This window comes from Cyanistes caeruleus, chromosome 7 (assembly GCF_971803275.1).
Source record: "Cyanistes caeruleus chromosome 7, bCyaCae1.hap1.1, whole genome shotgun sequence".
Taxonomy (NCBI): Eukaryota; Metazoa; Chordata; class Aves; order Passeriformes; family Paridae; genus Cyanistes; species Cyanistes caeruleus.
This window is the reverse complement of record NC_141707.1, coordinates 39912214-39924999: the sequence shown is the minus strand read 5'-3', so window position 1 is coordinate 39924999 and position 12786 is coordinate 39912214. Positions and strand designations below refer to the sequence as shown.

The window sequence follows — 12786 nt, the reverse complement described above, 5'->3', positions numbered from 1 at the left end:
TATTCTTTCCACTAAAAACTCCTCGCAGGTAACTTTGAGTATGTTTGAATTGAAAAAAGGAAGTTTTTTGCATGTCCCCCCGAGCTCACTTTGTGTTATCATTGATTCTTTGTTTACCATTTTTCATATTTTGTCTGTCACCATCCCATTTCAAATGCATGGTTTTATTTTCTGACAAAGGCTAGAACATGAAAATTCTTGTTTTTTAAAAAATGTACTCTAACCTTTTCCAGCTGTCTTGAGGCTGCCTACAATGAATTTCCATTCTTGGTGAACCTGTTCTCACTGAACTTTGTGAAAAAAGGTTTAGAAACTCGAGCAGGGCAAGGTGATCTATATGAAAATCATTACCAAGGCACAAATCCTGCTGCCAAACCCTTGAAAATATCCTGGTGTTGTGATATATTTGGTAATGCTGTGTGAGATGATTTACCTTTCTCTTCACTCTGATCACAAAATCATTAAGGCTGGAAAAGACCTCCAAGATCACCAAGTCCAAATTTCAACTGGATATGAATATTTCAAAATGAGATATTGTCCATTATGAAATTTAAAAGTCTCTGATCTGCAAGGATTGATTTTTTTAGCTCAGTCCTGGAGACTTTAGCTTGAAATAACCATAAAATTAATCAGACAAAGAAAGAGGCAGCCTCCTAGGCAAGGAAGGCGTTTGCAACTCAGCTCACGGTGCACGTTCTGCTTTCTCTGGCTTTGTGGGAGGGTTTGGCAATTTAATCCATGGATATAATCCCACCTCTGGAAGAGGTTTTGTCCTGCTCTGTGTGATTAACTCAGAGCCTTTCCCCACCTCCAGATTCAGTACAAGAAGGACTATGAGAAGAAGAAAGGCAAATACACCACAGTTCTGGATACTCCAGAATATTTACGGACCACAAAGGTCAACAAACAGATCAGCGACGTAAGTGTGGATCCTTTGGAGAGGGCATAGCCACTCCCAGGGGATTTCCAACTGACACCAAGGATTCCAAGAAATAATCCAACCCCCAATTTGTCCCTTCAGATTATTTACAAGCTGGAATACAACAAAGCCAAGCCCAAGGGCTACACCACCATCCAGGACACGCCGATGCTGCTGCACGTGCGCAAGGTCAAGGACAGGATCAGTGACGTGAGTAAATCCTCAGTGGCATCAGAAACACACCAAATTCACTTTCTAACTCGATAGCCAGTGTTTGTGACTCCTGTGTGACACTGTCTGTGGAAATCATCACCTTCTTGCACATACTGGCCTGTAAAACTCTATCTGCATTCAGTGCTTTTCCAAAATCCACGTTTTCCAGAAGTTTCTTATACCGTTTTCTTCTGGAGCTTTTGGAACTTTTTGGGACAAAAACCACCCCTCACTAGAAAGAAAATCCATGAGCTGGGAGTGGTCTCCAAATTTGGAGAGGTTTTTTTTTTTCCCAGGTTTTTCTGCCTCTAGTGGCTTTTTTTTTTTAGGCTTGAATAAAATATTTCATGTAAAAATATGCATGTGTTTATTAATTTCTTATATGGATATAGTGAGTAGGTAAGGTAAATATTCTGATCTAAAATAGGTGTTTTTTGATTCTGGGGCAATAGAAAAGTAAGAAGGAAAGGGAAAGGAAGAGGGAGTGAATAGAATAATACAGAATTTAGGACTCCTGCTCCTAATTCCTTCTCCTACCCTTTCTACCTGTCCTTTGTTTCGTTGTTCCTTAAATGAGGATACTGAAACTTCTGAAACTTAATGTTTGAGTTTCAGAATGAATGAAATTCAATGTCTGAATACTCAGAATAAGTAGCCTGAATGCCATCCAGATGCTTCATAGATTTCTACATAATTAGTAAATCCAGGAAGAAAGATAATATTTTTTATCTCAAGTGGATCATTGAGACAGAGATGTGAATTCAAGGACATTTTTTAAGTTCCAGACTGAGTGCTGAGATTCTCTGAAGGAGCTTTCAGTTGGTGTAACTATCAGAAAATAAGTTTCTTCAAAGGATTTCTTTCTGCTGCAAAAATTTAGAAATATTCAGAATTATTGGTCATGAATAGATTTTGTTTTATCTTAGCCTGTGTCTCGTGGTGAGTTAAAACTGCCACATTCTCTATGTAAAGAGAATGCTGCTGGAGAGGACCCTCCTTCAGGCAGGTGCTTGATACCAATTTGTATCAATAGAATTTGTTTTCCATGGAATCCCAGAATTATTTAGGTTGGAAAAACCCTCCAAGATCATTAAATCCAAGATGTGCCCGACCCTCACCTCGTCACCAGCCCAGAGCCCTGAGAGCCACCTCCAGTCATTTTCTATTAAGATTTTATCCAGACAGGAGCAATTTTAATCAAGTTTTTCATATTTGGGTGCTTTTCTTGTTGATGCTGATACGAACTTTGTAAACATTTTTACATCTTTGTCTTTCTTTAGCTGAAATACAAAGAAATGTATGAGAGGAGCAAATCTCGCTGCAACGTCGTGGCAGATTCAGTTCACATCAAAACTCCCAGACACGCCTACAAACTCAACAGCAACGTGAGTTCTGCCCTGTTCATGTTTTCATTTTATTCTGGAGGGTGCTGGGAACTGGCCAATTCCACAAGGAATTATTTCCACAAGGAATTATTCCACAAGAAATTAAATCCCAGTGAATTTCTTGGACATCGCTTTTAATCCTTACACCACTGGAATAAAATGTGGTTTATTTTATTTTATACTGAAGTGCTCACTCTGGTGAGTTGTCCTGGAGGTTCCTGTATGTCACACACCCTGTTCTTCCAGCTGTCCTCTGTTTTCCTGGCAGAGACACAACTCCCCAGGAATTCTGTGGAATGATGCTCTTGGAGACAAATCAAATCTTCATGGAAAACTTTCCTGTGTCTCCTGGTATTGGTGCCCAACACCTGTTTCAGTAGGAAGGATCTGAAAACTCTCCCCTTCTCCAAAGTCAGGACATCATTTCTACCCTTATTCCTTTCTCCAGCTCCTTATTCCTTTCCCCACCTAGCAGTGGAAAACCTGCAGGGACAGGGCTGTGCCTGACCCAGAGAAAAGCCCTAATCTGGTGTAGATACATTTTCTTACCTCTTCTCATGGACCAAAAGAGAACTGGCCTCTGTTTGTCGTGTGCAAAGTACCCAGTTTCCAATGAACTCTTCCTGTTTGGTTTTTCCCTGCACACAGCTGGATTATAAGAAGAAATACGAAGCAGCCAAAGCCCACTGGCACCTGATCGCTGACAGGCCTGACTTTGTGCAAGCAGCCAAGTCCTCTCTGCAGCAGAGCGATGTAAGAAAATCAGAATATGCTGAATATTCCATTTCCCCATCTCTCCTATTCAGAATTTTTTTAAAAATCTGAGAAGATCAGACACCCTCTTACTTTATCTTTTATTTTTTCTTCCTGCAGTATGAATACAAACTGGACCGGGAATTCCTCAAGGGGTGCAAGCTCTCTGTCACAGATGATAAAAACACAGTGTTGGCCCTAAATAATGCCATCCTGGCCAGTGATGTAAGCACTGAACTCACCTTTCCTCTACAAATTCTCTACTACCACTTCACTCACTCTTAACTGTTCTGTTGCAAACATAATTGGATTAACAACGAAGTTTTGAACAGTTGTTCTCAGTCTCGCTTCATTATTTGATTTATTTCATTAACAAATTGACTGAATACATTTGAATACATTTGGTCTTGTAAAAGCCACTGGCCTAGTTCAGGGATTAAATTAATACTCAACATTTTCTGAACACCACCAGACCTTACTCCCAGGTGCATCTCTACATTCCTGATATTGGAATAGAAGTGTCTGGAGAAAATATTTGGCAATTGCACAAGATATCTTTAATAGTAGCACAGAATATCTTTAATAATTACTAACAGTATGTTAAACATTCAGTTTATTAAAAAAATTCCAAGTGAGAGCCATAAGAGTGGACAGATTGGGCTGTAAAATATCAAAATATGGGCTTTTTCTGCAAAGTTTTGCACAAACAAGCAAACACAACTGTACTAATTAATTTTTATTCTGCCAGAAGAGACAAAATGCACATTATTTAAACTGATATCTTTCCTTCCCATGCTAGATAAAATACAAAGAGAAGCACAACAAAGCCCGTGGGACCTACCACGTCGTTCCAGACACCCCTCAGATCCTGCTGGCTAAGAACGTCAGCTCCCTGGTGTCTGAGGTAAACCATTCATTTATTGATTAATTGCCTTCCATTCCATCCTGGAGCTGCTGGGTTTTATCTCCTTTTCCCCCTGTGCTGGCAGAACAAGTACAAAGAGCAGAGCAAGAAGCAGCTGCCCCATGGCTCCTTCACCACCCTGCCCGAGACCAGGGACACCGTCCACGTCAAGGAGGTGACCAAGAACGTCAGTGAGGTGAGTCCAGCCTCAGCCCATCATCCCCAAAACTGAGCTTTTCTAACCCAAACTCCAAAAACTGCAGACAACACATTTTGGGAATGAGGTGACTCCTCTTTATCCACCTTCAAGGAGCTTTTTCCCCAAGTCTCTGCAGCATTTCCCTCTGGATGACATTAAAATCTCATACGTGGTCTTGTTGCTCTTGCCAGACAAACTACAAGAAGAAGTTTGTGAAGGAGAAAGGCAAATCCAATTATTCTGTCATGCTGGAGCCTCCTGAGGTGAAACATGCCATGGAAGTTGCTAAAAAACAGAGCACAGTAAGTTTGCCTCTTTTTTTCCCCATTATTTAGTAGTTTATGTAAGTAAATTCATCTGGAAAACCCCAAGTTTATGGATCTCTGAATTTCGTCCCAGCCTCCATGTTCAGGTGTAATTCTGAAAGATAAACATACATATTTATATTATGAAAGGTAAAGATAAATACTTACAGTTATAAAATTACGCTGAAATAAGGGATTTGTATTTAAATCCCACTGTAGGATTTCAAGCAATCTGGTGCAAATCACACCTAATAATTTTCTTCAGACCTTGAGGCACAGGCAGAATTTCCCATATTTCTTTTTTATTTGCAGACAACTTGCAAAACCAGATTCCCAGATCCATGCCTTGTGAATTGATTTCCAAAACAAACCCTTGTGTGTCCTTAATTAAAACCTTGCTGTGTCCTTAATTGGTGCATTCCCAATGAATAAACCTCATTAATGTTTTTTCCTCTGTCTTTTTCCATGGATTAGATTGAATACAAGAAAGATGCCAAATCCAACCTCCACTACACACCTATAGCAGATCGACCAGATATTAAGAAAGCAACTCAGGCTGCCAAGTTAATCAGCAATGTGAGTGGTTTTAAGCCCTCTGTATAATCCTTTGGCATTAATTTAATTCCAAAATCCAGCAGAATAATTAAAAGTGGGTTTCCTCACTCCTAAAGGATTTATTTCTTTCATTAGATTGAATATAAGAAGCGTGGAGCAGCAGGTGTGGGTGTGACCATGCTGGGACGTCCAGACATTGAGCTGGCCAAGGAGGTGTCCAAACTGACCAGCCAGGTAAGGACAACATGAAAACCTGGGGAGATTCAAAGCAGTGAGAGAAATGAGACATAAAGTTAATTTACAGAGTGATGTCATGATTATAATTGGAATTATTTCCAAATTAGGGGAAAAGGGGAAGGAAGGGAACATGGTGAAGTAAAAATTAAATACCTCTACAAAGTATTTGTTAAACTTTTCTGCTGTCATTAATAGAGATATAAAACCTTTCTAAGATGATGCTGTGACATAAATACTGAAGCTGAAGTGTTTGCCCTGTTCTTTTTTAGCTCTTTTGGGTATTGGCTTTTCCAGAACCAGCCTTTACCTGACTATTATTTTCCATCCTTTGAACGGACACTTGGTTTCTTTCAGCCCCTTTCTTTCTTCTTTGTATCTTTAAAATAATCTTGTGCCAGGACCTGGGTCCCTGTTGGTTCTTTCTCACCCCTTCATGTTTGAATTCTGGATTTTTTGCCTTTCTGACCTTGCTTTCTTGCTGCTGGTTGTAGGCAGAGTACCTCAAACAACACATAAGAGGCCACGGAGCTGCTTCCTATGACACCCCCTGGATGAGAACCTTTAAGAAAGCAAATATGCTAAGTAGTCATGTAAGAGAATTTTAATTAACTGCCATTAATGCCATTGTTGTGCATCTGTCTCTTGCTGGCATAATTTTCTTGCAATTCTGCAGCACCATGTGAAACTTTAAATGTCATTCTGCCCCTCATAACGGTTTTGGAACTTCTAGGTTTCTTTATGGAAGGTTTCAGTGCATTCACATAATGTGAAAACTCATCTTTTTCACCCAAAAACCTAAAATTTGAGCTGTTATTGTCCAAAAATGAAAAAAAAATCCCCAGGGAAATAGATGTGTAAATAAATGTGTATGACCAATCTGAACAATGATGCTGGCAATTTTCAGTGAACAGTCACCAGAACTTAATTTTAACTCTTCAAACTTCTATTAAAACTTCCTTTAAACTTTAACTAAACTATTTTATTGGCTGGGATTTCCTAATGGAAGAGCAGGCTCTGACTGCTTCAGTCCCACTGAGAAGTGCAGCCTGTACTGGTTTGAGGGCTCATTGTTTCTTAGATTTTTTTTCCCACATCAAAACCTTTGGAAAATAGAAACCCAGAGCCTGGATTTCCAATTTGGAAGTGGCAGCAGACGTCTGTGCTATTTCAGTTTTACACATGCATTTCCAAGTGAAAAGAAGGGATTTTGTCTTTCCATGTCTGGCTGTGTCTGCTGCCATGTTTGGATATTGGAATGTTCACCACGGTGTCTGCAGGAAAACCAAGGATCTCCTCAGGAGAACCAAGGATTCTAAACTGATCTACAAGAAAAAGAAGTTCTGTTTATTCCCATTCAGTGATGAGATCCTGGTTTTCCATTCTTTTCCTACTCTTGGTCTTTTAAACATTCTTTGCTGAGATGATTTTGGTTCTGAGGGAAAATCAGCTGCAGGGATCAAAGAATGGTTGAGAAAATGGTTTTAAAGAAAATCATTTTTACATCTTCAACAGTTGTTTTTTCTCTTGGACATCTCTTTTCATAAACTTTGTAAAGCATCATGTCCACCTTCTTTATCCAGTTGAGTTTTTTAGTTGGAGTTTGTCTGTCTGGCTTGCTTGCTTTTAGTTTTGCATTGATCTCCCAGCAACTCTTCTTTTGGGTTTAAAAAACTCTCATTCCTGTCAATATTCCTGTCAATAACACTCATTCCTGTCAATAACTCTCATTCCTGTTAATATCTCTCATTCCTGTCAATATTCCTGTCAATAACTCTCATTCCTGTCAATATTCCTGTCAATAACTCTCATTCCTGTCAATATTCCTGTCAATAACTCTCATTCCTGTCAATATTCCTGTCAATAACTCTCATTCCTGTCAATATTCCTGTCAATAACTCTCATTCCTGTCGATATTCCTGTCAATAACTCTCATTCCTGTCAATAACTCTCATTCCTGTCAATATTCCTGTCAATAACTCTCATTCCTGTTGATATTCCTGTCAATAACTCTCATTCCTGTCAATAACTCTCATTCCTGTCAATATTCCTGTCAATAACTCTCATTCCTGTTGATATTCCTGTCAATAACTCTCATTCCTGTCAATATCTCTCATTCCTGTCAATATTCCTGTCAATATCTCTCATTCCTGTCAATAACTCTCATTCCTGTCAATATCTCTCATTCCTGTCAATATTCCTGTCAATATCTCTCATTCCTGTCAATATTCCTGTTGTGCCTCCAGGCTGGATCTGCTGGATTCTGATGGCTCTCACTGCTGTGTTTGACCTGGCTGAAGCTGATGTGGCTTGGAAGTGCTACTAAAACTCTTGTAGACTCTAATTAATTGTTTATCATTAGTAATTAATTGTGCCACTGCTCTCTTTGTGACATTAATGTCCTCCTTTAATCAAGACTGAGCACACTGTGTGCATAACAATGGGTAGAAAAGTATTTGATGTGTTGACATCTTCAGTGCTCTGAAGTTCCGAGGTTTTTAAAGCTCTTATTTCTCCAAGAAGTGTATAAAAATTTCTTCTAAACACTCTTTCATATACTCTTAAATTATTATATATTAATATTACATATAATAATTCTATAATATACAATTTTCTTGTATTTTACTCTTATTATACCCATCCCTGTTTGTCATTGTGAAACATCTTTAATCAAAGGACTGTTCCCATCAAGTGAAAAACTCTTCACCTCCAAGGGTCAGAATTTTGGCAACACAATTCTCTTGGCTCTTTTCTTTTTACGAGACGTGACCTTTGCACTGGAAGGAAAAAATTGCAAGTGGTATCTTGTAAATGTCAAATAGATGTAGATTTTCTTTCCATTTTCAGGTCATTTTGGAAAAAATCTTTATTCCAGTGGACACCTTCAAGTTCCTGCACTTTTGTTCTTGTCCTGAGACAGGGTGAGTCCTGCAGAGCAGCTGTGACACCTGCTTGTTCTCTGTTTAGGTGAAATACAAGGAGAACTTTGCCAAAGAGATGGGTAAAAAGCCAAAATATGATTTGAAGGAGGCCAAAATCTACAAGACCCTGAAGGACGCCCACAACATGGCCAGCGAGGTAGGTTCTCTTTGGCTTTTCCTGGGAGGAAATCCCATCCTGCCTTCCCAAATCCCTCCTTCGTGCAGCTGGGACCTCCCCCGGGCCAGGCTGGACCAGCAGGGCCCTCTCCTGATGGCTGTGACCCTTATTCCCTGCAGGTGAAGTACAAGGCAGACCTGAAGAAGCTGCACAAGCCCGTCACGGACATGAAGGAGTCGCTGCTGATGAACCACGTGCTGAGCACGAGCCAGCTCGCCAGTGCTGTATGTTCTGGGTGATCCCACAGCTCCCAGGGGTGGGAATTCCCTTGGGAATTCTCTGCTAACTCCTCCTCTAACAGCTGCTCCCCGTGGTATCTCCATGGGCATCACCTGGTAGTGATCTCTTCCTCTGGTTCCCCCTTAACCGGCGGCTTCCCTGCGTTTGTGCTCTGGGAAGGGAAATCTTCACCACCTCTTCCACTGCTGATGTGTTAAACACTGATCATTTCTGCTGGATTGGTTCTTGGTCCCATTTTAACTGACTGCAGAATTGCTAATGTTTTAAATCCTCTGACAATTTTTGCTGGATTGGTTCTTGATCCCGTTTTTAACTGATTGCACTACACTAACAAGTACCTTTTTTTTTTAATATTTTTTTTTTCTTTTTTCTTTGCTGATTATTATGTTTATTTTTTTAATTTTTACCTGTTTTTTTTTTTTCTTTTTTTACTTTGTGTTTGTTTAACACTCCCCTATTTTAAATCCACATAATTATGCCTAACAAAATAATTGATAATGAGAAAAGGCAAAACCTTTCTTACCTGGTACAGCCTTCTCATTGCCCACTGTGTTTTCTCTCTTTCTTCTTTTAATCCTGGTTTGGACAAAACATTTGTTGCAGTCCAAATGACCATTAAAAAAAATAACTATTCCCCCACATCTTTAACCCCCAATATCAATTCTAAACTTCTTGGATTTTCTTTTACTTCTTGCATTTCTAATTTCTCTCTGATGTTCCCTTGAGATGTTGCTTTGATTGGACCTAAGAAGTAAATTTGCTGAGGGATTTTTTTTTTTGGATTGAGATGATTTTTGACACCTTCCCTTCAGTACCAGTACAAGAAGCAATATGAGAAGAGTAAGGGTCACTACCATGTGGTGCCAGATAATCTTGAACAGGTTCATCTCAGGGAGGCCTCAGAACTCCAGAGCCACGTAAGTCGGATGTGTTTGTCGTTATCCCAACTCACTGAGCACCAAATCCCATCCAAATCCTCCCAGTGAATCCTCCAGGCTGGGACATTCCCTGTGCCTCTCTGCCCCACCAGCCCTGCACGCCTGGGGAACGATCCAGGGAGCAAAAGCTGCACATTTCCAAGTTCAGAACACGTAAAATACACAGATAAAATCTCCATGTGATTCCTCCATTCCAGAGCCAGTCCCTGTTGCTCACCTCTGCTGTACATGGATCTTTTTACACTGATAATACATTGCTATAATAATCATTATCATTATCATCATTATTATTGATCAGGGGCATTTATCCCTGGAGAAAAAAGGACCTGGGAACTGAAGGAATGAGGGTTGTTGCTGACAGTGGATTTCTAAGTTCTTCATCCATTCCATGATCCAAAGGAGAGCTCTGCTGTCCTTTCCTGCATCCAAAAGGGCTTTAACCAAAACTGTAAACATGCCTGGAGGCTTTTCCTCTGGAATAAAACACTGGATCGCTCCAGAGAAATTCATAGTCTGATCTGGTCTCTGATCCTCTCTGTTCCAAGCATTTATTGGCTGTAAAGCAAGAGAGGAATTACTGTAGGGACACCAAGGGCCACAGCTGATTGTCCTGATGCTTGGCACAGAATTCCAGAATGTCTTGGGGACATTTAGGATTATCCAGGCACACCTCCCTCTATCCCAGACTGTCCCAGCCTGGCCTTGGAAACTCCCAGGGATGTTCAAGGCATGGGAAGGCAAAAAAAGGTCACACAGCAAAGGACCATAAGGAAATGGTTGTTAATCAGGCTGTTGTTAATGAGGTTGTAATGAATTTTTAAGTCAGTGCTTGTTGCTCCAGGATGGGATCAGGCTCTGACTTGGCCACAGCAGCCCCTCCCTGAGCACTCTGAGAATCTGCACTACAGAGCCTGCAGCAGCAGCAATCGTCTTCAGGGACATTTTGCTTCCTGGACACCAAATTTTACATTTGCTGATCAATAACACAGATTGCAGGAAGGCAGACTGCAGTAGACATTCAATTTTTATCACAGAACTGTTGATAGAAGCCACATGGCTGGGTCTTTGATTATTTAGGAGGGTGACTCTCTGTCTTTTCTTCTCAGGTGAAATACAGAGAAAAGTATGAGAAGGAAAAAGGAAAGCCCATGTTGGACTTTGAAACTCCCACATACCTGACTGCAAAGGAGTCTCAGCTCATGCAGAGCGAGGTAAATTCAATACTAATAGGCTGAAATCTTTATTTTTATTTTTTTTTTTAATTAAACTTAAGGATTTAACAGACAATTCTACTTGCACCTTGTGCACACTGACAGACTGAGAAATTATAGTTATTTCACATTTCTTTATGATGGTTGTTAAATGCTGCATTGAACATTTATGATACTTTCCTGTCATGAAATGAATTTATCTGTAATTTTTTTTGTCTGTAAATGAAGCTTGAACAAGTCTTTGAGTAAGAAATGTGGTACAAAATTAATTTAGCTTTTCCAACACAGCACAGTGTTTGTGTGTTGTCACAGGACACCAAAAGTGCTCTGCCTCTTTTTTTTCACCTCAAAACTCCATTTTTGAGAAACTCTTTTATTCCCTGTGTGTTTCTGCTGTCACGGGTTCTCCCCTGACCTGTCATTTTCTTTTCTTGAGCAGTTTTTTTTTGTGTTTATTTGGAGTTTATTCCTGTTCTGGCCCAGATGGAGGCTGCAAAGCAGCTGTGTAAGTCCCTGTGGTACCTTTGAATGCTTTCCCTGCATAGAAAAATGAGTAGAAAAATAAAAAATGAAGGCAGGATCAGATCCTATTTCCATAGAAAGCTATGACAGGATTTAGGAACCCATTTAACACCCACTGTACCAGTGACATTGACCCCCTCCCATCTTTGCACATAATGAAAATATTGTAATAAATATTTGCTGTTTTGCTTTTTTTTTTCTTCTTCTTCTTCTTCTTGCTCTCATTAGAAAGAATATAGGAAGGACTTTGAAGAGTCCATGAAGGGCAGGAACCTCACTGGTCTGGAGGTCACACCATCCCTCTTACATGTCAAATACGCCACCAAAATAGCGAGCGAGGTACCAGCTCCTCTGGGCTTCTTTCCTCTGCCTCCTGCAGCACTTCCAGCACTCCCAGTTCTTCTCCCCCACTCTCCTGCCCACCCACACTGAGCATGTTTACACCCATTTTGTGCTAATGGACATTTCTTCCTTGTCCTTTAACCATATTCCCATTTACTGCCCCTCTCTGACTTCCCTCAGCCTAACTGGTCCATGCGTGTGTGCCTTGGCAATTTATCCTCCACAGTAATCCCTATCTTTTGTTGGAGTAGTTCTTCCATAACCCTCTACAATATTCTTTCTTGTTTTCCAAATTTCCTTTTTTTTTTGGTTGTATTTTTTTTTCTTTTGGAGCTTTCAGAATTCTTTTTTCTTTCATTTTCTTAATTTTTTTTTTTTTTTTTTTTTTTTTTGCAACAAAGCTGGTAGAGTGTCAAACTCCCTTTGGATTGGCTTTGTAGTGTTTTTCCTTCTCCTTCTCCTGCAGAAAGAGTACAGGAAGGATCTGGAGGAAGGAGTCAAAGGGAAAGGACTGACAGCCTTGGAGGAGACTCCAGACATGCTGAGAGCCAAGAATGCCACCCAAATCCTGAACGAGGTATGGAAGAGCTGCTTGGAAAACACCTGAGCAGATGGAACAGCCTCCAACACCTGGGCAGGGACACCTTGCACCACGCCAGGGTGATCCAGCCTGCCCTTGGACACCTCCAGGGAGACAGGGGCAGCCACAGCTTCTCTGGGAAATCCATCCCAGCCAGGAATTCCTTCCCAATATTCCATCTCTCCCTGCCCTTCGATTGGTGTGAGCTTCATCATTCCTAGAAACTCTTGAGCAGAGGGCAGGAAAGAACATGGATGAGGGAATAAAGATCAAAGTGGAGCTTTAAGTGAGCTCTTTCCTGGGCAGTCACTGTCAGGAATTCAGATGGGAAACGGCAGCTGGGATCAGCAGCCACTCAAGGGGCTCATTAATTAATTAATCAAAGGG

At 40.5% G+C, this 12786-nt stretch overlaps 1 protein-coding gene across 29 annotated transcripts in view; it reads left to right on the top strand.

Moving 5' to 3' along the window:
• The window catches only part of NEB (nebulin), a 96448-nt gene that overhangs the window by 66156 nt on the left and 17506 nt on the right, over window positions 1-12786 (top strand). For 25 of the 29 annotated variants that reach the window (XM_086897978.1, XM_086897972.1, XM_086897957.1 and 22 more), the window contains exons 110-124: window positions 815-919; window positions 1022-1129; window positions 2413-2517; window positions 3166-3270; window positions 3391-3495; window positions 4070-4174; window positions 4260-4370; window positions 4565-4675; window positions 5153-5254; window positions 5369-5467; window positions 8435-8545; window positions 8686-8790; window positions 10851-10955; window positions 11706-11816; window positions 12286-12396. In XM_086897978.1, the coding sequence (XP_086754104.1) occupies window positions 815-919; window positions 1022-1129; window positions 2413-2517; window positions 3166-3270; window positions 3391-3495; window positions 4070-4174; window positions 4260-4370; window positions 4565-4675; window positions 5153-5254; window positions 5369-5467; window positions 8435-8545; window positions 8686-8790; window positions 10851-10955; window positions 11706-11816; window positions 12286-12396 (1599 nt within the window). The remainder of the gene's footprint in view (window positions 1-814; window positions 920-1021; window positions 1130-2412; window positions 2518-3165; window positions 3271-3390; window positions 3496-4069; window positions 4175-4259; window positions 4371-4564; window positions 4676-5152; window positions 5255-5368; window positions 5468-8434; window positions 8546-8685; window positions 8791-10850; window positions 10956-11705; window positions 11817-12285; window positions 12397-12786) is intronic. The other 4 variants (XM_086897958.1, XM_086897980.1, XM_086897979.1 and 1 more) reach the window with 1 other exon arrangement.